This window comes from Schistocerca americana, chromosome X (assembly GCF_021461395.2).
Source record: "Schistocerca americana isolate TAMUIC-IGC-003095 chromosome X, iqSchAmer2.1, whole genome shotgun sequence".
In the NCBI taxonomy this organism is placed as follows: Eukaryota; Metazoa; Arthropoda; class Insecta; order Orthoptera; family Acrididae; genus Schistocerca; species Schistocerca americana.
Window position 1 is genome coordinate 391898356 of NC_060130.1, and position 26877 is coordinate 391925232.

A 26877-nucleotide genomic window follows, 5' to 3' on the forward strand; every position below is an offset into this window, starting at 1 on the left:
AATACAGAAGTACTGATTCAATTGATTGATGCAATGTATTTGTAAATGACAAATAACATTCTATTATATCTGTTACATCACTCAGTTAATTACATAACAAATATCCACCTGGAAAAATTATCACCACAAGATGGTGTCAATGTATAAAAATGTAAAGTAAGTTAACACCTAGTTGTTCAATAAACTAAAGAATGGCAACAGGTACATTATTTAGAATCCTGTAATGCAAACATAAAGATGTTAAAATTGCTTTAGTAGTAATTCCATCATATGACAAAACAAACTTTACAAAGGTACACACAAAATGACAGGAAGCCTATTTAGTATGTAACAATTTTGCAGAGACATGCATATTTGCACATTTTTTGAAGCTTTATTGCCTACCTTATCCAGAGCAATCAATGCTGAATTTTGTCAGTAACTTTTTATTATTTACATGATTTTTAATATAACAGTGACATAAAAAGGAATACTTTCATGGCAGGTAGTAACTTGTAATTTGAGTTGAACATTATTTTGAGTCTACGCACAATCCTTTTCTAACATCCTGCCACGCTCATTTTCTGAATAACAATGAACTACTTTTTGATTTTGATTAACTGGCTACAATGTGCTTGCAGCTTCATGATGTGGATGCTTCTGGTAAAATTCATCATGCAGTGGTGGCACAAATGGAAGTAGAGTCTGTAGGTCTCTGTACTTCAGATACTTGAGCTTAAGTTTTTCAATGTTTACTTCTAGAGCAGGGAAGACACTGATATTTCTCCCACAATGTTATTAACATTCTGAAAATCTTTCACATCTTCACCGAGAGATTCTTTGTACAAAATGATCAAGGGTGACTTTTCAAAGTCCAATCACTGCATTTTTCACAAGCCTTTCACCGAGTCCTTGAGCTAATCATTGAGTGCACTTAGGGTGAGGAAATCCCAGTCATCTGGACTACCTTAAATTTCCTGTTGGTCTTTGAAATGAGGAATGCTTATTCATCAGGTACAAAATTCCAAGGATTTTTCTGGGCAACCTTCTCAATAATTCCAAAATCTTGCACACTTTCCATATAAGGATGACCAGATATCAAGAATTTGTGATCTACAGGTTCAATGTATGTACTTTTATTTTGATCCCCAGTGTGGTCACTAAAAGCTGTAATGTGTTTAACTGATGTGGGCAATCTACTTACATGTTGTAAAAGACAGAAAGCAATTTCTTGGAATCCACAAGCAGCTTGACTCTCATACCAAATGTACATTGCTGGGACTCCAGAGGCTAAATCACGCATACAAAAATTGTAGGTCCACAGCTGTCATGCATAATACGCTCTGCTGCAAGAAAGCACAGGTGTAGGGAGTACCTTCTGAGGGTCCAAAGCACACTGCTACTTATGAACTGTCATATTTTGAACATTCTTTTGCTTCTCTAGCCACCTGTGCCTTATGAAAACATAATTCCTTTTCAAGAGCCAGTGTGTGAATATTTTTGAGTCTCCATGAACTATCAAATTTTACAACGTGTCACATGTCACACAAGTATCAGTACAAGGTGCATAGAAACAGATTGAAGGATGTACTGAACACAAATCTATAGTAACACACTTTAACATGTGGTAAATTATTCTCTGCACAAAACTCTTTATACAGCTTATTTTCCACAGATGTGCAATTATTTTTTATAGTTTAAAAACATCTATAACATTTGTGTAGAAAATAAAATAAGAAAAATCACAAAGAACCAATAACATAATTTTAAATTACATAGCTTCCGTTAAAGACTCAACCAAGAAAACAGAGCTGTTTATAATCACTTGGTAGCCAAGGGATAAAAGTGCGCTTACACTCTTTGACTTCCAAAGAAAATATAGGATTGTCTTAACCATTCTCTTTTCAGCCACTAGATGTCAGCACCAGACTGCTTGTTACTTGTATCTATTTGCCACACAGATTTGTGTCTGCTTTAACTACTGAAATCTAAACTTACCTCCAAAATTAGAAATTTGCCAGGTATACCCCTTGACTTCTAAGGGTCTCATACTAATCAGCAGACTAAAACAGATGGTGTATTTAATATATGGCTAAAGGTAAACAGCGAAAATTAGCACCTGCCAAATCTTGTGGCCATGCAAAGTGCAAATTACTAATCAGAGGTTTGAGTGTACCATCAAAATCCTATCAGTCTTGTGTAACAATATTCAATGTATGGTAGAACCAACAAGACATTAAAAACCAAGGTAACAGTACGTAAATGTAGGATACAGCAGGTAAAATATAACGACAATATTCTGCAACATGTAACTCCAGAAGGTTGCACAAAGGAATCTGTTAAAAAATTATTTCTTTCTCATATTTCTAAAATGTTGCCAATCACATAATAAATAAACTAGTCAGTGTCTTACGGCAAACTAAGCCTGAATATATGGTTGTTACGTATCACATTAAATAATAGGTACAATACCAAAAATATGCTCACTGCATACCTGCATACCTCAAGCAAATTGAGAAAAATACAGAAGTCAAACCTCCATAATGACCCATAGATGCTTTCAAAAATATTGCTGTATTATGACAAATCACTGATGTACCAGTATCAATTGCTCATTATCACCTCACAGATGAAGTACACAGAAACACCTTGAGTATCTTCTCACAAAAGCAAATCTTATGAATACATAGTGGTGTTACACAATAGAACTGTGTAGTAACTATATTGAGCACATATAACGAATAAAGAAGATGAAAAGGTAAACAAAGAATACATTTTTTTATGAATTACTCACACAAATGCAAAATTACTGTAAATAAAGTTCTATAAGGAAATACCATATTCAGTCACCATCTATTGGAATCCAATAATTCCTGTAGTAATGTTAATTGATATTTCAATGGAAAATTAAAGAAAGCAAATCTTATGAGAAAATAGTGGACTTATACAATCAAACTGTGCAGTAGCAGTATCGAACACACACAAAATGAAAAAAAGAAGAAAAGCTACACAGAGAGTACATTTTTGGTATGAATTAACCAAAAGAAACACAAACTTACCACAGCTGAAAGTTGAATAAGGAAATACTGTACTGAGTCGCCATTACTAGAGTCTAGCTATTTCCCTCTGTACTGACGCCTATAGATATTTCGGGAACAAACTGAAGCAGTAGTTTTTAGAGAATTCTATTTCTTCATTTAGTATTTCTGGATGTTTCATCCTCTTCAACATTAATTTCTAACTCTTCTAACATACCAAGAAATTGCTCTTTAGATGCATTACTTAAAATACTTAAATTTCCATGATCACCACCAACAGTATGGTTATTCAGTAATAAATGCTTTTTAATGCTATGTTCATTACTGTAGTGCATATATTTCCTAAATCTGTTCTTGAAAGACTTACCCATCTGCCCTCATAAAAGCATTCACAATCCTTACACTTTAGTCTATACATGCCCGAGTTTTCATATTTATTGGTCTGGCTTCTATTGAATGACTTAACTTTTTCCCAGGGTTATTCTTGATTTATAGACTTTTCTCTACATTCGGTATTTTAAAATGGTTCACTAGGCCATTGCAAAAATTACCATCATGTGTCATACATGTCCTCACTTTCTTTTAATCTTTAGGATTCTGGGTGACTATTTTTCAATCTGTTATACCAAACTCTAATCTCCTTGCTGTTTTATCCATTATACACTCCTGGAAATGGAAAAAAGAACACATTGACACCGGTGTGTCAAACCCACCATACTTGCTCCGGACACTGCGAGAGTGCTGTACAAGCAATGATCACACGCACGGCACAGCGGACACACCAGGAACCGCGGTGTTGGCCGTCGAATGGCGCTAGCTGCGCAGCATTTGTGCACCGCCGCCGTCAGTGTCAGCCAGTTTGCCGTAGCATATGGAGCTCCATCGCAGTCTTTAACACTGGTAGCATGCCGCGACAGCGTGGACGTGAACCGTATGTGCAGTTGACGGACTTTGAGCGAGGGCGTATAGTGGGCATGCGGGAGGCCGGGTGGACGTACCGCCGAATTGCTCAACACGTGGGGCATGAGGTCTCCACAGTACATCGATGTTGTCGCCAGTGGTCGGCGGAAGGTGCACGTGCCCGTCGACCTGGGACCGGACCGCAGCGATGCACGGATGCACGCCAAGACCGTAGGATCCTACGCAGTGCCGTAGGGGACCGCACCGCCACTTCCCAGCAAATTAATGACGCTGTTGCTCCTGGGGTATCGGCGAGGACCATTCGCAACCGTCTCCATGAAGCTGGGCTACGGTCCCGCACACCGTTAGGCCGTCTTCCGCTCACGCCCCAACATCGTGCAGCCCGCCTCCAGTGGTGTCGCGACAGGCGTGAATGGAGGGACGAATGGAGACGTGTCGTCTTCAGCGATGAGAGTCGCTTCTGCCTTGGTGCCAATGATGGTCGTATCCGTGTTTGGCGCCGTGCAGGTGAGCGCCACAATCAGGACTGCATACGACCGAGGCACACAGGGCCAACACCCGGCATCATGGTATGGGGAGCGATCTCCTACACTGGCCGTACACCACTGGTGATCGTCGAGGGGACACTGAATAGTGCACGGTACATCCAAACCGTCATCGAACCCATCGTTCTACCATTCCTAGACCGGCAAGGGAACTTGCTGTTCCAACAGGACAATGCACGTCCGCATGTATCCCGTGCCACCCAACGTGCTCTAGAAGGTGTAAGTCAACTACCCTGGCCAGCAAGATCTCCGGATCTGTCCCCCATTGAGCATGTTTGGGACTGGATGAAGCGTCGTCTCACGCGGTCTGCACGTCCAGCACGAACGCTGGTCCAACTGAGGCGCCAGGTGGAAATGGCATGGCAAGCCGTTCCACAGGACTACATCCAGCATCTCTACGATCGTCTCCATGGGAGAATAGCAGCCTGCATTGCTGCGAAAGGTGGATATACACTGTACTAGTGCCGACATTGTGCATGCTCTGTTGCCTGTGTCTATGTGCCTGTGGTTCTGTCAGTGTGATCATGTGATGTATCTGACCCCAGGAATGTGTCAAAAAAGTTTCCCCTTCCTGGGACAATGAATTCACGGTGTTCTTATTTCAATTTCCAGGAGTGTATTTTGCGACTTGCTCCAATATATTCAATTCATTTTCAATATGCTTCAATTTTAAGCGGAATTTCATTTAACAAAGAATGAAAGTAGCTTTCCTCCTCTTTTCATTTTATGTGCGTTCAATACAGTTACTGCACAGTTTGATCATATAACAGGCTCTTTTAAGGTTTGCTTTCTTTAATTCATCCTCGGAATATCTATAGCTGCTGCTACAAGAAATTACTGGAGTCCCATAGATGGCTAATCAGTACGTTATTTCTTTACATAGCTCATGTGTGTGTAGGTAATTCACACCAACAAAATGTATTCTTTGAGCTGCTTTCCATCTTCTGTATCCTTTATATATGCTCAATATAGTTACTGTACAGTGTTATTGTGTAACGCCACTATGTATTCACGAGACATACTTTTGCGAGAAAATACTTAAGGTGTTTCACTGTTGCTGTGTACTCTGTCAGGTGGTGTTGAGCAACTTATACTTGTATATCAATGATTAGTCATAATGTGGCAATATTTTTGGAAGCACCTGTGGGACATTATTGTGGTGTAACTACCATATTTTTTCTCGATTCGCTTGTTATTACGCAGTGAGCATGTCTTTGGCATTGTACCCGTTATTTAAAATGATGTGCAACAACCATATTTTCAGGGTTACCTGACTGTAAGACAATGAGCAGATTATTTAATGCATTATATGGGCAACATTTTAGAAATAGCAAAACTAATTAAAAAATTTTAACCCCCTTGCTTTGTGCAACTGATCAAATTTACATGTCACAGCATATTATCGCTACGCTTTATATGTTGTATCTTTCTTTTACATACTGTTATCTCTGATTTTTATTTATTGTTGGTTCTATCATAAGTAGAATATTGTTACGTAAGACCAGTAGGTTTTTAATGGTGTGCTCAACCTTTGAACAGTAATATCCACATTGTGCATGGTCACTAGATTTGGCAGATGCTAATTTTTCAGTATTTATCTTTAGCTGTATATTAAATACACACTCATCTGTTGTACTCCCTCCAGTACTTTATATTATACACAGACGCTTGTTTCTGCAACACTGTTACACATTGAATACACTACCTGTCGTTCTGTGTGTACCTTTGTAAATTTTGCTTTATCTTATCATCAGAATATCTTTGTATATCAGTTTTAACATTTTTATACGTTCATCCCTGGATACTAAATTACATATCTGCTGTAATTTAATATTTTATTGAACAACGAAATGTTAATTTATTTTAATTACATTTTTATACATTGATGCCATCTTGTGGTGGTAATTTTCATCAGCCTCTCGGCACTAGATGGATATTTGTTAGACAGTAAACTGGGCGATGTAATGGAGATAATAGAATATTATTTGTCACTGAAAAACTACATAGTATCAATCAATTGTATCAGTATTTCTGTATCTCAAAACATGTAATTTTCGTAAATGTCTTACAGTAATGTCATCCGTTCGTCTTCTTCACCTAACACTTCAATGTGTACAGTGAGTCAGTTTGCACTCAAATGTCATCAAGTAATGTGGAGCAGAACTTTGCATCCATGTTTGAGAAAATTCAGTTTATTTTACCTAAGCATGTGCGTTTTTTATGTGCAATTTTATGTATTTTATCAATCTTTTTTTTTTTCCCACTACCACCCTTTCATGTATTATTCTTTTACAGCCTTTGAGATTGGTGTGAGGCCGTAATTTGTAAGGCTGTATAACACTAATAAATACAGTTTTCAAGACTAATATCAGTTTTTGAGTGCATTAAACATGATGGAAACATCTCTAAAAACATTTATCCATTTCACTGCTGAACTTTGCTACTGTTGTCTTTATGTGGCTGTGTGGGCAATGGCCTCTTGTGAGGTGAGTGACTCCAAGAGTTCATTGTTCTTCCACAAACAAGTTGGGATGGCTCTTCATTCACTCCATACTGCAATCCCTGTCAAGTTTGGAAGCAACTCAGGAACATTTTTCCAAAACTTGATATACACAAAAACTTTCAAAATTGAGTTAGGTGTGGTATTGGCATAATGTTGACCTTTAACATCAACCCCCGAAGCAAGTTTTAGCAAAAGCCGACTACTGTCCTGTATATGAACATTCCAAATCACAATGTTTTAGCAAAACAATGTATGCATTCTTACAGTTACAGCAAAAGTCAACAAAGACAGTATTATTACTCTCTTGTGTCTTGGCTCTGTTTCCACAGCAAGCAGTTAATAACAATGGAGTATAATGGTTGCTTTAAGCAATGTTACTCATTGCTGTGGCAATATTTACTGGCAGGAGTAGTGTTTCCACTGGATGTTATTGTCATTGGAACACCTGCACCTTCAAAGGCTACAGGAGTGAAGCATACCATTACAAAAAAGGGATGGTGAAATAGGGCCTGTTTGTGCTGCCACTTTCCTAGGAGTATCTGGCATTTCAAAGGACAGGTTATCGTATCTAGTAAGCATGTTCCATGAAGGAGGAAGGTTACCAAACGACAGGAGGTGACAGAACAGGAAGGGATTGTAAGGACATAACTATTGCCAACAGGAATGATACAAAAAATATAAATGCAGAGAGAGCTACCATGAAAGGGGGAAGTCTAAGAGGTTATTTTCCTTCGGATCCCACAGTCAATAAAATGTTCAGAAGCTTCAGTGTAGAAAGAAAGAAAGAAAAAAAAATTGAATGTAACAATGATCCTTATCGAAATACGAGCAGAAATTTTACAAACATTTCAATCTATCATTCAGGATACCTCATACCAAAACTTGCTCCACTTGTAAATTTGGTTTAATAGAAATAAAATGTGAAACATGTCTGCAGAAGAAGAATGAACTACAAACTAGACACAGATTACACAAAACTTGTGCAAAGCAGTTTTTACGATACAATGAGGGAAGATAATCCTACTTTCATTAAGACTTGCTTTGACGTGCAACAAAACCAGCCTATTCCAAAACTATCAGTCAGTGAGGTTTTCTGGGATAGACAAGTATGGTTACACAATCTGTGCATCATAATCCATACTAAAGAGCAAAAGAGGGAGAGCACCGTTTTCTACACCTGACTGGACACTCAATCATTAAGAGGAGGCATTAAAGTTGCTTACAATGTTATTGTCACTTTTTCCCTGTTTGTGGCCATAGCTACATCCCTCCAGACTGAGCGTTTGGTACAACTGAGAAGTCTTACTGAAAAAAAGAAAGAAATCAAGCAAGAATCTTGTCTCCTAAGGAATATTACAGTATTTTAGAAGAGTATGGTACCCTCAAAGTTCTAAATACAGAGTGGACAGTTAAAAATCTACAAAGATAGTGCACAGAAAGTACTAAAATCCAAGTTATCATTCAAAATGAACAGCCAGCAAGTCACCTCATGAAAGAAAATACAGAAAATTGTTCATTAGTCAGTAAGTGATACATACTTTGGGAGATCCAATACAAGCTGACATCATGAGACGAAAGAAACCATGCTGTCCAACAGCACTAACAGACAGTCTTTACCAAAACAAAATATACTAAGCAAAGAAAGATGTTTCTGCCTTGCTAAAGTATTCTGAAATTCGAAATGGTGCAAAGGAGTTTTACAAAGATGTCTTAGATGAATAATGTGTATAGATGTAAGAGGGAGAACTTGAAAATAATTTGATTGTAACATGTAACAATTTTTGTGTTATTCATTTCATACTTCACATAGTATTGACAATAAGTAAGTTAAGTAAGTTAAACAATTATTTCTATTATTATAGGTTGTGCTCTCAGCAAAGTCAAAAACCTTAAATTAAATAAAATACTATGTATAGTAATATATGAAAAATGCATTTTACCACAATGCAGGCATGTAATAAACATTACAGTACATAAAAATATTAGTAGTGGAAAAAAATACATGGAATTAAAGAAGGTAATGTAACTATACCAGCGATAATTACAAGCATTTATTAACTTTTGAAAAAGCTGGAAATATCTCATCTTAATATACTGTTATAAAAATTAAATTTTTATGTATTTCCTTACAACACTTTATAAATGTCAGTGAGATGTAGTAGTCACGTAAAAATTCTAATGCTCAAACATATCTGTCTAGGTGAAAACAGAAAAACTCATTTTATGAAAAACTGTATCTGTTGTATTTATCAAACCTTGAAAAAACACTCCCCAAATTTGATTCACAAGCTGTCAAACACGTCTCGGGATCCTCTCAGTGAGTATAATTTCCTGACCACAATTGTGACATTGTTTTTCATGGCGACATGTTACGCCACTGCTTGTAGACACATTGAATGGTTCGCCATGAAATAACAACAAATCCAGCAACTTCACATACTGTGGGGTCATGGGCACAGCCAGACACAATTGCCCTTTTTCGCCACTGTCACATCCTTACATTTATCGATGTCTATGTACAATGTCTTCTTGAAACACAAGTGTATCACTGATCTCTACTGCCTTATGCTCACATCAAGGTGGTGTGCACATGGGTGAACATGTTATTATCACTGTGCTGTCTGTAAATGCACAATGATTCACCTGTGGGTGCACACTGGGGTAATTAAATTTTTGTCTGGTGGGCTTGTTCCATATCTCATTCTTTGTCTAAACCAAATACGTATGTACATACATAATGCTGCACATTATGGTATTTTCCATTATGCATTACACATAATTTTTCTCAATAACGCACTTTACTATAATTTTGATCCAATTGTCCGATTGCTTGCTTGCTGCTCACATGTTACTTCCACAGCATAAGACACAAGGGCAGGGTAAGAAAGGTGCTGTCAGCAGACTACACACAGCACATGACACCCAACAATCTGCAGAACTCTGTTTGTTTGTAAAAAGTGAATACGTGCTATTTTTTTCATTCCAACACTTGCAATAGGTCAATGAAACAGAAATGACCTCATATCCTCTGAAGCTCAAGCAAAAACAGCAAATTATAAATATGGTCAACAGTGGAGACAAAAACAATGGTTGCAGAAAACTTCCAAACCTTGATGTCTGCTCTCTCATCAGTAGAAGTTCAAGACAGAAAACAGAGGAAAATCTGGCAAGCTGTTCAGTGAGCGGCCGTAGTAAGTGCTTGAGGCCAGTCAAATATGAAGAAATGAAGGATTCGCTGTTTGCATGATTCCAACATATGTGCTCACAGTAAGTTCCATTGTCCAGCCCCACACTTCAAAAAAAGGCTCGCAAAATTGCCAGAAAAATGGAATTTCTGGGTTGGTATGTTTTGGGAGCTGGCTACGGTGTTTTAGAAAGACGCATGAAATCAGTGTTGTCATTCTGTGGGAAGGCACATAGAGTAAACAAGGAAGATACCAATGAGTGGTTGCAGTGATTTCAATCCAAGCTCTCTCATTTGCAACACCCAACAGACATGTTTAATATGGATGGAGCCGGCATTTTCTGTAAAAAACACTACATGTCAAGGGTTAAAAATGTTGTGGAGGGAAAAGCAGCAAGGAGAGGCTGGCAGTGGTCTTGTGTTGTAATTCAGATGGTTCAGAGAAACTAAACCATTAGTGACTGGAATACAAAAATCCAGGTTCTTTTTATGTTAACTGTCGGTGAATTGGTCATGCCACCACTACAGAATAACAATAAAGCTTGGATGATCAAATCTCTATTCTGTAGCTGGCTCTTGGCAACAAATGGCCGTGAGGAAGAGAAGTATTTTGTTAACTCTTAAACACTGCTTGGCTCAACAGTTCAATAAACTCGAAGTTCTGAACATAGAAGTTTTCTTCTTCTTAGCACCAAGAGCAGTCTGCAGCCATTGGATCAAGGCAGTATCACCTCAATGAAGTGTAATTATAGATACCTATTGCTCAAGGCCACCATCAGTGCAAACAAACTACAAGAAACAATTCCAAATTTAATGCACTGCAAGTTATCGATAGCATATCTGATGCTTGGTATGACGTTAAAACAGACACCATAACTAACCATTTCATGAAGGGCCTGGACAAAACAGACACCATAACTAACCATTTCATGAAGGGCCTGGACAGTAGCTGGTAACATTGCTGAAGTTGAAGGGGAAACTAATCAGCCTACATTTGAATTTACTCATAATGTTGATACTATTTTGGATTCTAATGCTGCTCTTCTACATGGTTACAACTGGTTGCTGCTTTCTTGTACCATCTATATGGGAGAATGGATGTAGGCAGATGACAACTGTGTTGCTGAAGAACCTGTCATCAGTTCTGTTCATGCAGAAGGGAATAGTAATGCTTTACTGTCATCTCCTGAGGAGAAATGTGAAGGTATTACACTACCACACCACACTGAAGTTGCAGCTGCAATTGCTAATCTCGAGAGATTTGCTGCCACTTCTGATGCTTCCACAGTATTTCAGGTTGCTCTGGATGTGGTATCTTTAGATTGCCATAATATTCCGACCAACAGTCCAACAAACAACAAGTAATGATTTTTTTTTTTCAAATTAATGTACAGAAGTATAATAGTTAATGCATAAGAAATGTAAACTAAAATGAGTTCTAATTAAAGCTTAGTGTGTTGAAGAACGGCACATTAAAGCATTTCTTAAAATTATTGTTTGTCATATTACACGAGACACTTATCTTCCACGATAAGTATGTTATCATACTGTTTGGAAAAAAAAATCAGCATTTGATGATATGCACATATACTTTCTCAATTAAACAAATGCCGTAAATATTATTGTATGTATGCAGTACAATTATTTTTATTTTTTCTCGGAGATCATGAAAACTGAGCACCCTCATTCGCTGGTGTCCATAAAACAGAAAAAATGTACTTGACAGTCATGTTTTCACAAAAAACTCATTAATTCAAACTTTACTACAACAAATAAGCTATTTTACAGTACCTTAAAATTAAGTTACATGACGGTCTACTGTACACAATAAGAACAAGACTATAAGAACTCTGTTATAGTTGAAAGATAATGAACTGCCTTTTGAAAGTTAATTCACTCAGACACGGAACATTCATTCCTGCTCTGTCTTGAGCATTTCAAGATAAAACATTAGCAATTTCTTAAAGGTAGACTTATTTACATAAAAAATCAGATAGCAAAAGAGATTTCAAATACCATACATACCATTGAGCATTTGGCTTAGATTGCATGTTTTTGACACCACCATCAACTGGAACAGCTACAGTGAGATTCAGTAGAGGTGAGGCTGAAGACATAGCATGACTGTTGTATTTGTAGTCAATTCTGAGGTCAGTATGGCTCGATTCACATTTCCAATAAGCTACCAGCTGGAATGGACAGGACCCTGCTCCACTCTTTGGCTTTATCTATCAAAAATAAGTTTTGTAGTGGCATAGATCATGATGCACACAGAAAGTGATAACAAAACATGACAAGACAGATAAAAATGTAACAGGGACTGCATATAACACAAAAAACCTTATGCTGATAAGGAAGCATGTAGTGGAAAAGACCAGACTGGTTCTTTTGAAGGAACCAGCTACTTGGTATCCTTAGTCAGTTTAAGAAAACCATGGAAAACTTAAATCTGGATGGCAGGTCAAGGTTTGAAACTTGTCCTTACTAAATGCTAGTCCAGTGTTTTGACTGCACTGCCACCTTCCTTGGTGAAAGCCTCTTATCAAAGCTTATGGAATAACAACAGAGATCATGTATGTCACCTTACAGCCAAATGTGTCACTGGGTGAGATTTAAGTATTGTTTCCCACAAAATCAGCCATAAATTTTGCCATCTAATATTTGATTATTATAAATTATTCCATTACATTACATATAATACATTAAATGGCAACCGCGATCAAAATTCCATAACTCAATAGAATGAAAACAAGATTAATCTCTGTAACCATTTCTGTTCGTTTATCCTCTCTCTCTCTCTCTCTCTCTCTCTCTCTCTCTCTCTCTCTCTCTCTCTCTCTCATAATAAAACTAAGCTAGTAGAAAGTACACTGCCTGACCATAAAAAGTGAAGCACTCAGAAGACGTGATCATGTCAATATAACTTCATACACATACTGACCCCTTGGCAGGTACATACATTATTAGAGCTGCAATTCTTTGTGACATGTAGAAATGGCTACCAGAGAGCATTAGTGCTGCCCGTGGTTAGTGTAGTTACTAGACCCGGTAGGGTATACAATGGGCATGAACATGTCAATTGTTGAGATATTACTGTGAAGGACACGGAGATGGCACGTATTTGTGTTACTGTTTTATGAGAGCCTCATTGTGCCTCTCAATTTAGCCAGCTGATTTGTGGGACATTCGGATGTGAGAGTGGTGCAATGTTGGACTATACGGGAATGTGAAGGCAGACATACTCATCGTCAAGGTTTCACTCGACCAGTCTGACCACCACAAGGGACAATCACTGTATTGTACACAAAGCACATCATAAACCCGTCACTTCTTGCCTGCCATCCGAGAACAAGAAGTGGACTTCCTGCAAAATTCTGTGTCATCTCACACCATTGGTCAGAAACTAACTGCAGCTGGACTTGGGAATTACTGTCCCATGCATTGGCTGCTGTTAACACCACAACACTAATGGATGTGTCTGGAGTGCTATGGTGACCAGGAAGCATTGACTGCTGATTTGTGTGTCAGACTGTGTTCAGGAATCAATCATAGTTCTGCACTGCACTAGATGACCAACATTGGTGCTTTTTTAATTTGACGTGATATCGTTTTCACTGAAATGTCACCTACCCTGTCAACCCATGAAGTTTCATTTCATTTCATTTACTCCTCCCCTTCAGGGTTTTGTCAAGTAGTGTATAAAATTACCATTTCCAATGATGCAATATCCAGACAATGCAATCAAATGGTACACCCAATAATTCAATGCACCAGGTTGTGGATGGAACACGGACAATATGATAAGCATGTTCATTCCAACTATAACCTCAGTATTTCACGTGCTTTTCTTACCATAATATTGGGTTAGTGAGTACAGTACACATGACAGCACAGTATTGACTAGCGCAATTTGTGCAACTGACTTTATTTCAAGGGGATCTTACGGTGGGACTGTGGGTGGTCTTTCTGAAGAGCTGCCAGAGACCTTCGAGATGAGGCATCAGTACTGGTGCTAGTGATTCTTTATTCTGGTAGTAGCAATTATGATTCAAAACAGTCACTGCACAACAATGGGAGCATAAACAGGGTGTATACACGGACAAGGAAAAAAAATCCTGGATTTTTCCAGGATTTCCTGGTTAAAAATACACTTTCTCCCGGACAAAAATAAACTTTCCCCCATGTTAAATGACAGGATACTTTCCCTCGGAGCTGTAAAACTTATCAATCCTTCGAAGGGTTAAAGTTTCATGTACCGGCCTGAAATTCCTAGCACATTAGTGAACAACCATGAGTGGAGGACAATGGGGGGGGGGGGGGGGGGAAATTATTCGAAAAGTCAATGGTTTAAATTAATATACAAGTGTGGCTGCAAGAGAAGCTGCACTTTCACATATAATACTGGTCTCGAAGATCAATTAGCTACCAGAAAAGCTAAGGTTTCACGTATAAATTGGTCTTATTTTTACGTGTGTTACACTTTAAGATAAATCACATAAACCCGCTAGTAAAATTTTTAAGTTCTAAATGAGACACAAACGGTCTATGATTTAAGAAGTTCATCACACATTCTCATATGCCACATAACTCATCTTGTGTAAAAGGATATTTACATTGACAGTGACTCTTTTCAAACCACCATTTGCTATATTTTCCTGCAAGCTATTAGAAACAGGTTCGTTTCATCAGTTGTCGTTAACCGCCAGAAAACAGTTGTTACTGCCCATGCGCAGTATGTTTAAAGTATTAAGAGAACTTACACTATGTAACAAAAGAAACACGACATCAGATGGTAATCCAAGAGCATCGGAATTTCGCAAACCTTACTAAAATACCCAGTTCCACTTGAAAGGTACATTCGTATGTCCAGATTCACAATGAAGTAGGCCCCAACCTGATATTAAGCTTTTCAGTGTGGTTTTCAGGATGTAAATTTTCTTGGAGTACCAACACTGCATTATCTCATGTTTGGTTCTTTATTATTGTGGTGTCGAATGAAATAAACACTTGCACCTGGTGGCTGAACTTCCCCGAATAGGAGCCTCCTGGCCAACGATACCATACGCTCATTTAATTTTATTGATAATGCCATACTGTATGGTCCATTATTTAGTATTTACATGTAAATAATAAAGCAAATGTAATCGAGTTGTTACAGGCATCGAATTATTGCAACTTTAATTGTCAGGGATGTGTTGTAATTCACAATAGTACACCGCTAAAATTCTCATGATTTTTCACTTCTGAAAGTTGACATGTCTGCATACATGCCAGAAGATGAAAACATGCACTTAAAATCCAGCAAACAGTTGAAACTGGCCAATAGTAAGGAATAAAACACTTCATTTCAAATAAATTGACTCCCTCAGTGGAAAATATTAATAACAACCTAATTTCTTTATCAAACCGACGAAAATAGCTTCACCATTCTGCAAGGCGATTAATGCTTGACTGTTAAAAACCTGGAAATAAAATAAAACCAAAATACAAGCGAAAAACGTATTATAGCCTTCCATAATTATGTGAATCTATTTTACCTATGAAATCTATGAATTCTGTTTTGTTTTCATTTAACGTGAGATCTGTAAACGAAGAGGAAACAGCAACATAACTAAATGTAAACAATGCATGCCAGAAAATATTTTCTGGGTAGCATCTGGCTGCTCGCTACAGCCACGCTTCCAAGTAGCCAGAAGCGGGAGAATGTAGTGTTCATACGCAACTGGCATCTTCTCTAACGAAACTAACGGAAACAATTGTGATGTCACGTTCATTGCAAGCAGTTTGCTGTTATAAAGTATTGCATAGTCTTTCATCCTAATGCCTTTAACACGTTTTGTTGTTGGCAGGCATGTGTGTGTGTGTGTGTGTGTGTGTGTGTGTGTGTGTGTGTGTGTGTGCGTGTGTGTGTGTGCAGTTTGTTTTGTTGTAAATGGAGCATTTCCTTTGCAACTTAGGTTTTACTTAATTTTTTTCTCTTGTTTATGTTTTATTCCAGCAATATAATTCTGCAATAGCAAGGTAGAGTAATATTCTTTGTTAGACTATCAGTTGTTAGAAATCAAAATTACAAAAATTTAATTGAAAACTAAAACTCTGAAAAATTTCCGGAGTGCTATAAAATTCCCATGTTTTTCCCAGTTTTCTCCTGGATGAAAAAATTCCCGGATCTCATGGTTGTCCCGGGGCGTATACACCTTGATAAAATAAAACCAATTTTGTGCCAAGAATATTGGCTAGGACAACCAGAGGAACTTTTAATTTGAGTTGGTACAACAAGCTAGACTGAACCTAACCAGGCTTACTCTCTTATATTATGACTATTCAGCCTGCCAACAATACTTTAGCAAAAGACAACTTAGGTATGAATGATTGAAAGTTGTGTTAAGCCATCACTGATGGTTGTTTGGGAGTGTAGTATTGAAAAAGTGAGTGGCAGCTACTGGACTGTCTAAGGGGACAACATTTGAGACAAACTCTTGGCAGCATCATGATGTGGACAGCCACAGTCCACGATAACCCCACACGTGAGATCTCTGTTGCAGGAATACTCAACAGAGCAGGATACACATGAAAAATACTGCAGTACATTCTGTTACTATTCCTTTAACATGGACGATAACTAGCTTGGACAAGAAGAGAATAGAAGCTTTCGAAATGTGGTGTTACAGAAGAATGCTGAAGATAAGGTGGGTAGATCACATAACTAATGAGGAGGTATTGAACAGGATTGGGGAGAAGAGAAGTTTGTGGCACAACTTGACTAGAAGAAGGGATCGGTTGGTAGGACATGTTTTGAGGCATCAAGGGATCACAAATTTAGCATTGGAGGGCACCGTGGAGGGAGACCAAGAGATGAATACACTAAGCAGATTCAGAAGGATGTAGGTTGCAGTAGGTACTGGGAGATGATGAAGCTTGCACAGGATAGAGTAGCATGGAGAGCTCCATCAAACCAGTCTCAGGACTGAAGACCACAACAACAACAATTGTCCAACAAACCAATGTACATACCACCACTTCTCACATTACCGAAAGTGCTCTGTGCAAGGTGCAGCTACCCAGGCAATACAATAACGAAACCTGTCCCTCATTGAGACTGTATGGGGCCATGATAGAATTGAATCTGCATTACTGACAACATCCAGCTAGGAGAGAATGCCCATATAATATGTGAATAGAACATTATTTTACATGCACCACTGGTTCAGAGCATCCAGATTTTATTTATGCTAAACTATATGGTTAGATACTTAAGTACATCAGCAGAACGTTTCACATAAAACTGAAATAGTATCCTGAGAAGCTTAAATTTTTTGCTATTGTTGTCAAAAAGTAAAAAAACTGTTTTTCTAAATACCATTACATATACATTTCCTAGTAGCCTTTTATGCAAGTAACAGCTCATATGGAGTAACAATAGTTTAGGAAAACTAAAGAGCAATAAAATTATGAATGGCTGGCTTGGGACAGGAAGCACTGCCCTTCAACATTTAACTGCTGTGTGCTCATAACAAGAAAGTCACCTGGAATTTTGTTCCAACAATACATCTGAATGAACTCCACAGACTGTGCTGAATGACACACCCCTGCATAAAAAATTTTATCTTCAACCATGATGACAATACAACTAATTTAGGATAATATCCAACACTGCTTGCCAGTAATAATATGACAATATATGCAGTATTATAATATCAAACTACACTTATGCTGATTGTTGATCTTTGTCGCATATATCAATTGATAAAAAAATTCAGGATGCAAATTTTGACATTCAATAACAGAAATTGGAGAAGATCACCTGGATGTTCAAACTTTTCAGTTAGAAATTTCAGGGAAAAACACAGCAATGTGCAGGCACTTATCTCTTTTCTTATAACAATGGATTTATTCTAAGATAAAACAACCTTTACACAAAACAACTGGGTAGAAAATGTTACTCTGCAGACACAGGAAGAGCCTATATCTCAGAAATCTTAAAACGACATGGGTCACGATTGATATGCTATCCTGTCTGACATAATTATCCACAAAATTTAATTCTTTCAAGGAATGAACTCTGTGTGTGATGCTTTTCTTAGTTAGAGGACCAAAATTTGCAGGAGTGGTGCACAGAACTAGCATACTTTTGACGATACATAACAAAAGAGAAGCTGAGGTATTCCAGATAACAACAATAATCTCAAAATAAGAATACAATAATGTATCTTGAATATTACCATATGAATTACTACAGAGTACTTGGCATGATGTATCACGACACACTAAAATTAATACAATGAAAATTACAGCTTACGAAATATATCTCTAACCTTTGAGGCTTCTCAGTTGCACATGTGCAAATAACTGAAAATAAACAAATAAATAAATAAATGTACCCTGGAAGACTGCAGCTGTACTGAAACTTAAATTTTTTCACCCAGTTAGCCCACAAGTAAAGAAATCTACGCAAGGTGTAACACCAGCTTAACTTGTGTTTTTTAGTATCACAGGAAATGCTGATTGAAAAATGAGGACAAATTTTGCACCTCTCTCATAATTTGCATTGATTTGTTCTTTGGCTCAGCAATCTCTTTCACAAACTATTCAAAACAAAGCAATTGCTTCATCAGGCACCAATATAAACCTCCAGCCTCAGTGCAATTCAGCAGAGCAAGCTTGGTCTCTAATTATAAACATGACAAAGCAGTTTGTGTATACTATTCAGTCTGTCAATGTGCCTCAATGGGCCATTTCAAACTTGAAACTTATGTGCATTGTCACTTTTTGCAAGAAGTGTTACTAGCAAGGGAAGTCATCTGCAAAATTGCCGTACAACAGCTATGTCATTCAGACATTCAGCTGCTATAGTGAGGCTGAAAGTGTTGAAGCTCTACCTCTTAGTAGTTGCCCATGTTCAGTAACACTAGTGATGACCACAACCTATAAATATGGCCCATAGGTATCCCTACGAGAAAGCATAGAACTGTGCACTGCCTTTTTGCAGGCACTTTGGGAGGGTTTTGTCAATCCAAACACTATACAATTGTCTCCACACAATTAATCAATTGTGCCTCTGTGTGTCCACTACAAACAACAGTAGAAACCTCCAGCACAGTGGTGTGTGAAGGAAGTGAGTACTAGAACACTTGCAGTGGTAACCGGATCAGTGACATCAGCTGTATTCACCAACAAGTGTAGGATTTGTCTGACAACTGATGATCATTGTAGAAGAGCGCACAAGCGAGGTGTGTGTCAAGTGCGGAGTCCCACGGGTTCAGCAAGCAGGAGAGTCCATCATGTTACAGAACAGTAAAGATGTTGTATGTCTATCACTGCTACCAATGGTAATTAGTGTGCTGAAAGCATTGGGACAGGATCTTTCAGTCTACTGTCAAGTCCAAAGGTCAACATTTTGGTGAGAGATTCATCTTTTATGATGATATATCATGAACATAACATTTACACCTCACAAACAACTTCCTGTCAGAGGCAGAGATAGTGGAGCATCTCAAAATTATTACATTGACAAAATGTATGTAAACCAGAACCAGGCGGGGGTCAATATGCTGGAAAATGAGCAATAGGCTTGATGGTCTGAAATTTCCTGTGAATAACGGTAGCTACCTTATTATTGTTCATGCAGAAAGCTTCAGGACAAAATAGTTCAGAGGAGTAACACTGCAGAATGATATACAGTGTTCCTAAATAAATTATACACCAGCGTAGAACTACCTTTCCCGGCACTTTTGAAACAACGAAAAGGGGAAGTTGGGGGGGGAACCTTTTTGGAAAGATCTTTGATGTGCAGCAACATGTACACTGCATATTTTTGTATTACGAAAGTATAAATTCGAATTCCACCAAACACAGCACGTTAATTTCCGAAGCATTGAAATAATGATTGCAATGCACTTTTGTAAGCCAATCATAGCTCACGTCACGTCATCTCAACAGCCAATAACAGCAATCAGAGCATAGGACGTGTGATGTAGTCAGCCAATCATCCAACAGCAACATCACTTAAGTAGCGTAAACACACAAATAGGAAAAGTTAATGGTTTGAATTAATGTACATTGTGTAGCTACAAGAAAATCTGAGCTTTCATGAATAATATTGATCTTGCAGATTAATAACGTACAAGAAAAGCTAAGCTTTCACATATAACTTTGGTCTTTTTAGCGTTGTTACACTTTAAGATACATCACACAAATGTGCCAGTGAAATTTTAAACAATGACATTAATGTCTGTGCTCAAAATTATTCCATGTGATTGGTACTCAAAGTGTTAAGTTTTAAATGAGATGTCAAATGCTCTGTGATTTAAGAAATTCATTGCACATTCTCACACGTAACATAACTCATCATGTGTAAATGTAAATTTCCTTTGAAAATAATGCTTTTCAAAGAACCATTCGCAATATTTTGCCACGACCTCTTCAACGTGGGTTTGCTTCAGCAGTTTCCAGAGAGCAGCATAAAACAGGCATTACTGCACGTGGACAGCTACGATAACGTAGGAAGCACATATGTTCCTTCACATATAGCATTAAGAGTTCTTTCATGACACCACAAAAGAAATAGGACATCAGGGGATACGTCAAGATCACAGGAATTCCATAAATAATACTAAAATGCATAATTCAGCTTAAAGGGCACATTCATGTGTCCAGATTTACAATGAAATAGGCCTCAACCTGATATTAAGCTTTTCAGTGGCCTTTCCGGGTTGCAAATTTTCTTTGAGTACTGGTACTGTATTATCTCATGTTTAGTTCTTTAATATGGCATAATGCCATACGTGCCAGAAGATGAAAATGTGCACTTGAAATTCAATGAACAGTTGATACTAACCAATAGTGTGGAATGAAACATTTCGTTTCTTATAAATATACTGCATCCGCAGAAAAGATTAATAGAAGTTGCATTTATTTAGCAAGTTGACAAAAATAACTTCGTTGATGTGAAAGGCAATTAATGCTTGACTGCCAAAAATGTGGAAATAAAATAGAATCAGAAAACTGAAATTAATAACACCTTTTACCCTTCCGTCATTATGTAAATGTATTTTAATTCACTTGATAGCTCCCAGCCATAGAAATCCGTTTTGTCTTCATTTGACGTGTGAACTGCAAACTAAGAGAAAGTAGCAAAATCACTAAACATAAACACGGGTCACTATCCCCCTACCCACTACAACCGAGACTGCTCAGTGCATGCGCTTAGGCGTGCCAGAAAATGTTTTCTGGGTAGCCTGAATGCTTCTTGCTACTGCTGCAGCCACACTTCCAGTAGCCAGAAGAGGAAGGTACTGCTCACATGCAACTCAACTGCACATGCGCATGAGCCCGCTGGCAACTGCTTGAAACGAACTTAATGTAAACAGTTACAACATCATGCTCATTGGAAGTAGTTGGCTGTTAAGAAGTATTCTATTGTGTTCGTCCTAAAGCCTTTGACACATTTTGCTTCAGGCAGGCGCTTGTGTGTGCACTGTGTTTTGTTGTTTTAAATGGCGCATTTCCTTCGCAACTTAAGTTTTATTTTGGTTTTATTCTGTCTTTTATGTTTTATTGCTGCAATATTATGCTGCAGTAGCAGAACATGTTAAACTTCCTTGTTAGACTACCAGTTCTTACCAGTCAAAACTACAAAAATTTTAACTCCAGACTAAAACAATGAAAAATTCCCAGAATTCTAAAAAATTCCCAGGTTTTTCCCGAATTTCCCAGTTGTCCCGGAGTGTATACACCCTGTTATAACATTTGACAATGAACACATTAGTGCTCACATAATAAATCCAAGATACATTAAACGTCCAAGTTCTATATCTGAGCCTGTGTTTGTCCTTTACGACACAGTTGGGACCAAGGAAGGTTCAATGTTAGAAAAGACAAATGTACTGACTGTAGGCTTTGCATATGTAGTTTGTTTTTCTGTGCGCCTTTCAGCCACATGGCCCACACCTTGAATTCTTCTTCACCTTTTTTTGGCAGAGTAGGTGTCACAGCTCGGCTGCTGGAACTAGGAATGAAGCTCTTGAGGGACTGCTGCAAAGGGTTAGGAGGGTGCCTGGATGCCTCCTGGCGCTTGTGAAGCTGCCCTCTAAGAAGGGCAAAGGAGAGGGTTTTCAGGAACTGTGGATGTGTAAGAGTCACTTGAGGCAAGTTGCAGAACTGGATCACTTGTGCATTGATACCACCTGAGTTGAGTTACAAGAAGAAGATCCTGAGTGGCCATCTTCTGCATGTTTGGCTCACATCGAAAGTTCCACACAACTGATCGATGGTGTCAATACTGCATTTGGTCTTATTGTAGTAGGCAATCACTTCAAGCTGCTTCTTGTCCCCAGTTGATTCATTTGTATTAACATTGCGGTGAAAGGTGGAGAGAAGAATCACAACCTCCTCCTTTTTTGGAACGTAAGAGGAACATAGGACGCCAATGTGATCTGGTTATTGGATCTGAACATGCTGCTGCAGACTGGACGGCCAGTAGTCTCAATGAGTGCCTTAGGGATTTCTGTTTTGTTTTTCCTAACCATTCCAACCAGTGTTGTATTGTGCTTGTGTGTGAGTTTAGTGGCCAGTGGAACATTAGAGTACCAGCTGTCGGTCATTAGCTTCATTCCTGATCAAGATATCTTGGCTATCAGATGGGGAGTTGCTCCGTCGGGATGTACTGAATGAAAGAGCATCGGCCACAGACACACTCTAGTTTCTCGTAACTCGTAATGCTGCTGTCGAGGATGTAACTGTCCCGGCAGTTCTTGTTGAACTGGTTGATGCTTTCATGGATTGGACAGAGTTTATCCTGTGCATGCCGAGTACTGAGATCATCAAACCTGAGACAGTGCAGGAGGAATCGGGCGTGTCACCATCAGGAGGAAGACCTCAACACCAGTCCCATTGGTGGCCCAGAAGCTTCCATATTCATTTGTCAAGCTTTGAACCCCCCCATTAGATAAAGAACCCTGAGGAGAGCTATGACCTCATATTTGGATGCCCTTCCATACAGGCTATCTGTATTGGTATTATAGTTTTCAATATATGTGTCTATCTTCCTGTTGCTGCAGTCGACGATGATCTGACCAATCTCTGGTATAACAAAAAGACTAAGGGCTTCCTCGGGAGTCTTTGCATTCCTTGCATTTCTCGTCAGTCCAGGAGCTTCTTTGATGTTCAAACATGATGATATAACCTTCTGTAGGCCAGGAGGATTCTTCATCCACTTGGTAACGTCATCCTTTCTGTGGTAGAAGTTGTCACATTTGATATGGCCGTCGATTCTATTGTCTGTGGCGTCCTTATTTAAGTCAGTGTCATGTTCACTCTCTCCAATTTGGCCATCAGATTCCTCGCCCCCATAATCAACAGGTAGTGGTTCATGCAGTCGGTGATCCTCCACATTCTCGGCTTCCTCCTCCTCTTCCTCCAAATTTTGCAGTAGCTCCTTCAGCCTAGCACTTTGCCATCCATAAGATGATATCTAAAATATAATCCAACAGACGAATACCAGTGACCCAGTTACAAAGCAACAATTGTTTTTTACATTAGAGAGTATAAGACTGTTGTAATAATGTATTATGATATAGTATTATGGATCTAAAAAGCATCTGTCACTTACACCTGGTGCAGCAGTGTTGAAAATCCAGGCAACAAGCTGGGAAAGGTGGGGTGCAGTAGACCCCAATGGACAAAACGAAGATGTTTACACACCAAATTCTGGGGCACGAATGAGGAAAATGCATGGAGCGCACTTGGGTAAACGCCACTGACATCTATTCAGAACCTCAGCAGTGCCCGTGCCTCCATATTGGTGTTATACATGAAACTACAGGCTGTGGGATCTACTGAACCCCAGCATTCTACCACAGAGTTAAGGATCCAGGTGTGTGTTTTATTAATTGCATCACTTCTACTTGTGATTTCTGTTCATTGTATGATGAGAATAGGGGACTTCTGTAATGGGTGAATGCAGTTCTTCACCTTTCAGTAAAAGCATACGTCATAGGGTTGACAGAATGACACGCACTTTGGTGGAATTACTTTTAATGAACACATCAATATTCCGATTTCATTAACAACCATGACATCATATGAGGAGAGATCCATTTGCCCAACCCACAAGTCAGTCATGTACAGAAGTGCCTCCATTTTTAAATGAGGTCACAAAACTTTGCCGAAAAACTGATGCTAGTTTTCTTTGTTTCAATTGGCCAACTGCTATCTTTTTTTTAACTTTCTCACCTCAAAATGATAACATTGTCTTACTAGAGATGTCACACATTCTGTTTGACTTGTGTTTAGAACAAAAACAGATGGTGGAGGTTTGGAGCTCAAACAATTCTGCCATTTCCAATAACTCATCAAACATACACCTGTCTTTAGTGCTGGTGTAATGGGGGACATTATGCAGCTGAATTCTGTGAATACCATTGAAAGAAATGTTTGAGGTTTTAAATTCAAAATTTTCTGACAACAATGAGGTTGCCGCAGTCATTGCTCATTGTTACAATGCTCATGTAGTATCGATTCTAGCTTCTGTGAAACCATCGAACATCCACGAATTGATCATTTTCTATTTATCTCAAGTCGATCCTCTACTTGTCACTTGGGTCCTCCATCACAACAGCTGTTTTGTACTTGTGAGCTTATGCACGCTTACACTACCCAGTATGGATTAAGAATTTCGGCAAAATTGTTACTAACAGTTTTTGTTTATCTTCTGGAAGTCGGTGGCAAATTTGGTCCTTGAGTCCAGCAAGACACAAACCAGTCAGTGGATTGACATCACAATGTGCATGCAACAATCACAGAATCTGGAATGCTCACAAAATATACCTATCATCATTTCTTGGACAAAGTTTTGTGATCTTACATAAAAATGGAGCATTTATGTAAAGTATTGACTCATGGGATGGATAAAGCTATCCTTCCATATATGATGGCTTGATTCTCCATGAATATCAACATGTTCATTAAAAGTAATTGCGTAAAAAGGTATGCCATTCTGTCAAGGCAACGACATATACTTTTACTAACAAGTGAAGAATCACATTTGCCCATTACAGAAGTGCCCTATTCTCAGCAATCAGCAAACAGAAATCACAAGTAGAAGTGATGCAATTAATGAAACACACACCTGTATCCTTAACCAATTGCAGGCTCCAGCTTTTGAGAAACTGCTTTGACAGGCTTTGTGTGCCATGAAATTATCGCCAAATCATGAAGTAGTTAGCAACGTTAACTAGGTTGTTTATCCTAATGACGCTCACACAAAAAAAGGTTACTGTGGCATGTGCATCTGAATTTTTAGGCTTTGAAAGTTTTTATGTTATGATATACATGCATTCCTGAGGAACACATGATTCAATTTATATTTTTTCATTTTCAATTATTGTTAATTATATAAGGTTATATAAGATCTGTAATGAAAAAGACTACTTTAAGTAATATTTGAAGTCCTTATTTTTTTCTTTTCAATAATCCCACTTGATGTCATAAAAAAATAGTGATATCACACAACTCCGTGACAAAAATCATGCAATTGAATTTGAACACAGAGCGCAAAAATGTGAAAGTACACTCTCAGCCACAATACTCCCAACTTGTTTGGTTTACTGTGTTGCACGCACACACTGAGGACATGGTGTCAAAACTCTGTCTGTCATTTTCTCAGAGACTACTGTGTATTGGCACCTAAGACAAAATAGGTGTTCCATTATTTCATAAACCTTTCACCAAGTGAAGTTTAAAGTGAGTCGGAGTGACCTATGGCATGTTCCCGTTGTGAGCTTTAAACCAGAGTATTACAATCGTTTCTGGGTATGATGCTGCAAAATCCAAGCTGTGCATCCATCCCACGTGAGAGACTAGTTGTCATAACGAATACAACCAGCTATTTTCAGTAACAGCGGATAGCCTCTGAAGCCACACAGCTATTGTCATTAATGTCAAAATGAGCTATGATTAGTAGCTGGTTATACACAGTGTTCAATAGCAGCTGACCGAATCCTCTAAGTCTCTGACAATAACACTTAAGTACAGACTGGCCTCCCCTCCTGATCTGCAAACTACTATCCTGAGGGTCTCAATCATACACCAAGTGTATGGCAACAAGAAGGGCCTCCAGCAACCCTCTACCATTAACACTGCCAAATCCCGATTAATATGATGACCCTGTGAAGACACAGGATATGCCCACATAGTATGCTCAATCTCTTCATAAAACAAAAGGAATAATGCTGAGATTTTATTTTTCTCTGGTACTATAATAAACATAGAAATGACTGAAACACAGGGTGTATCAAAAAGAATCACCCGATTTAAAAAAATCACAACTATTATGTTATTTGAGATACGCCTGTGCACAACATACTGTTGGAAAGAGCAAACTCTTGAGTTTTACATGGTTCCCATTACGTAGCAGCAGTGTGCACCCACTTCAATTCTAGCAAAAATGGCGTACGGACAACAGAAAGCGCTTTGTGTTCAACGTCTTGTGCAGTGCTCATCTGTAGCAACTATTCAGTGTGATTTTCGTACTAGATATGGTGAGGATCCTCCTCCTGCACAGAGCATTAGACGATGGCATGAACAATTCTGAGAAACAGGTTGGTTGTGTAAAGGCAAATCGCCAGGCCATCTACGAATGCCTGACGCAGATGTCAAACACGTCTGCCATAGTCTCACAAGAAGTCCGCAAAAATCCATTTGCTGTGC

General features: G+C 38.5%; 1 protein-coding gene across 1 annotated transcript in view; it reads right to left on the reverse strand.

Annotated features, from left to right (window-relative positions):
* LOC124554738 (F-BAR domain only protein 2-like) overlaps positions 1 to 26877 on the reverse strand; it is a 280178-nt gene that overhangs the window by 44484 nt on the left and 208817 nt on the right. Inside the window, exon 17 of the mRNA XM_047128385.1 lies at positions 12196 to 12398. Coding sequence (XP_046984341.1) covers positions 12196 to 12398 — 203 coding nt within the window. The remainder of the gene's footprint in view (positions 1 to 12195; positions 12399 to 26877) is intronic.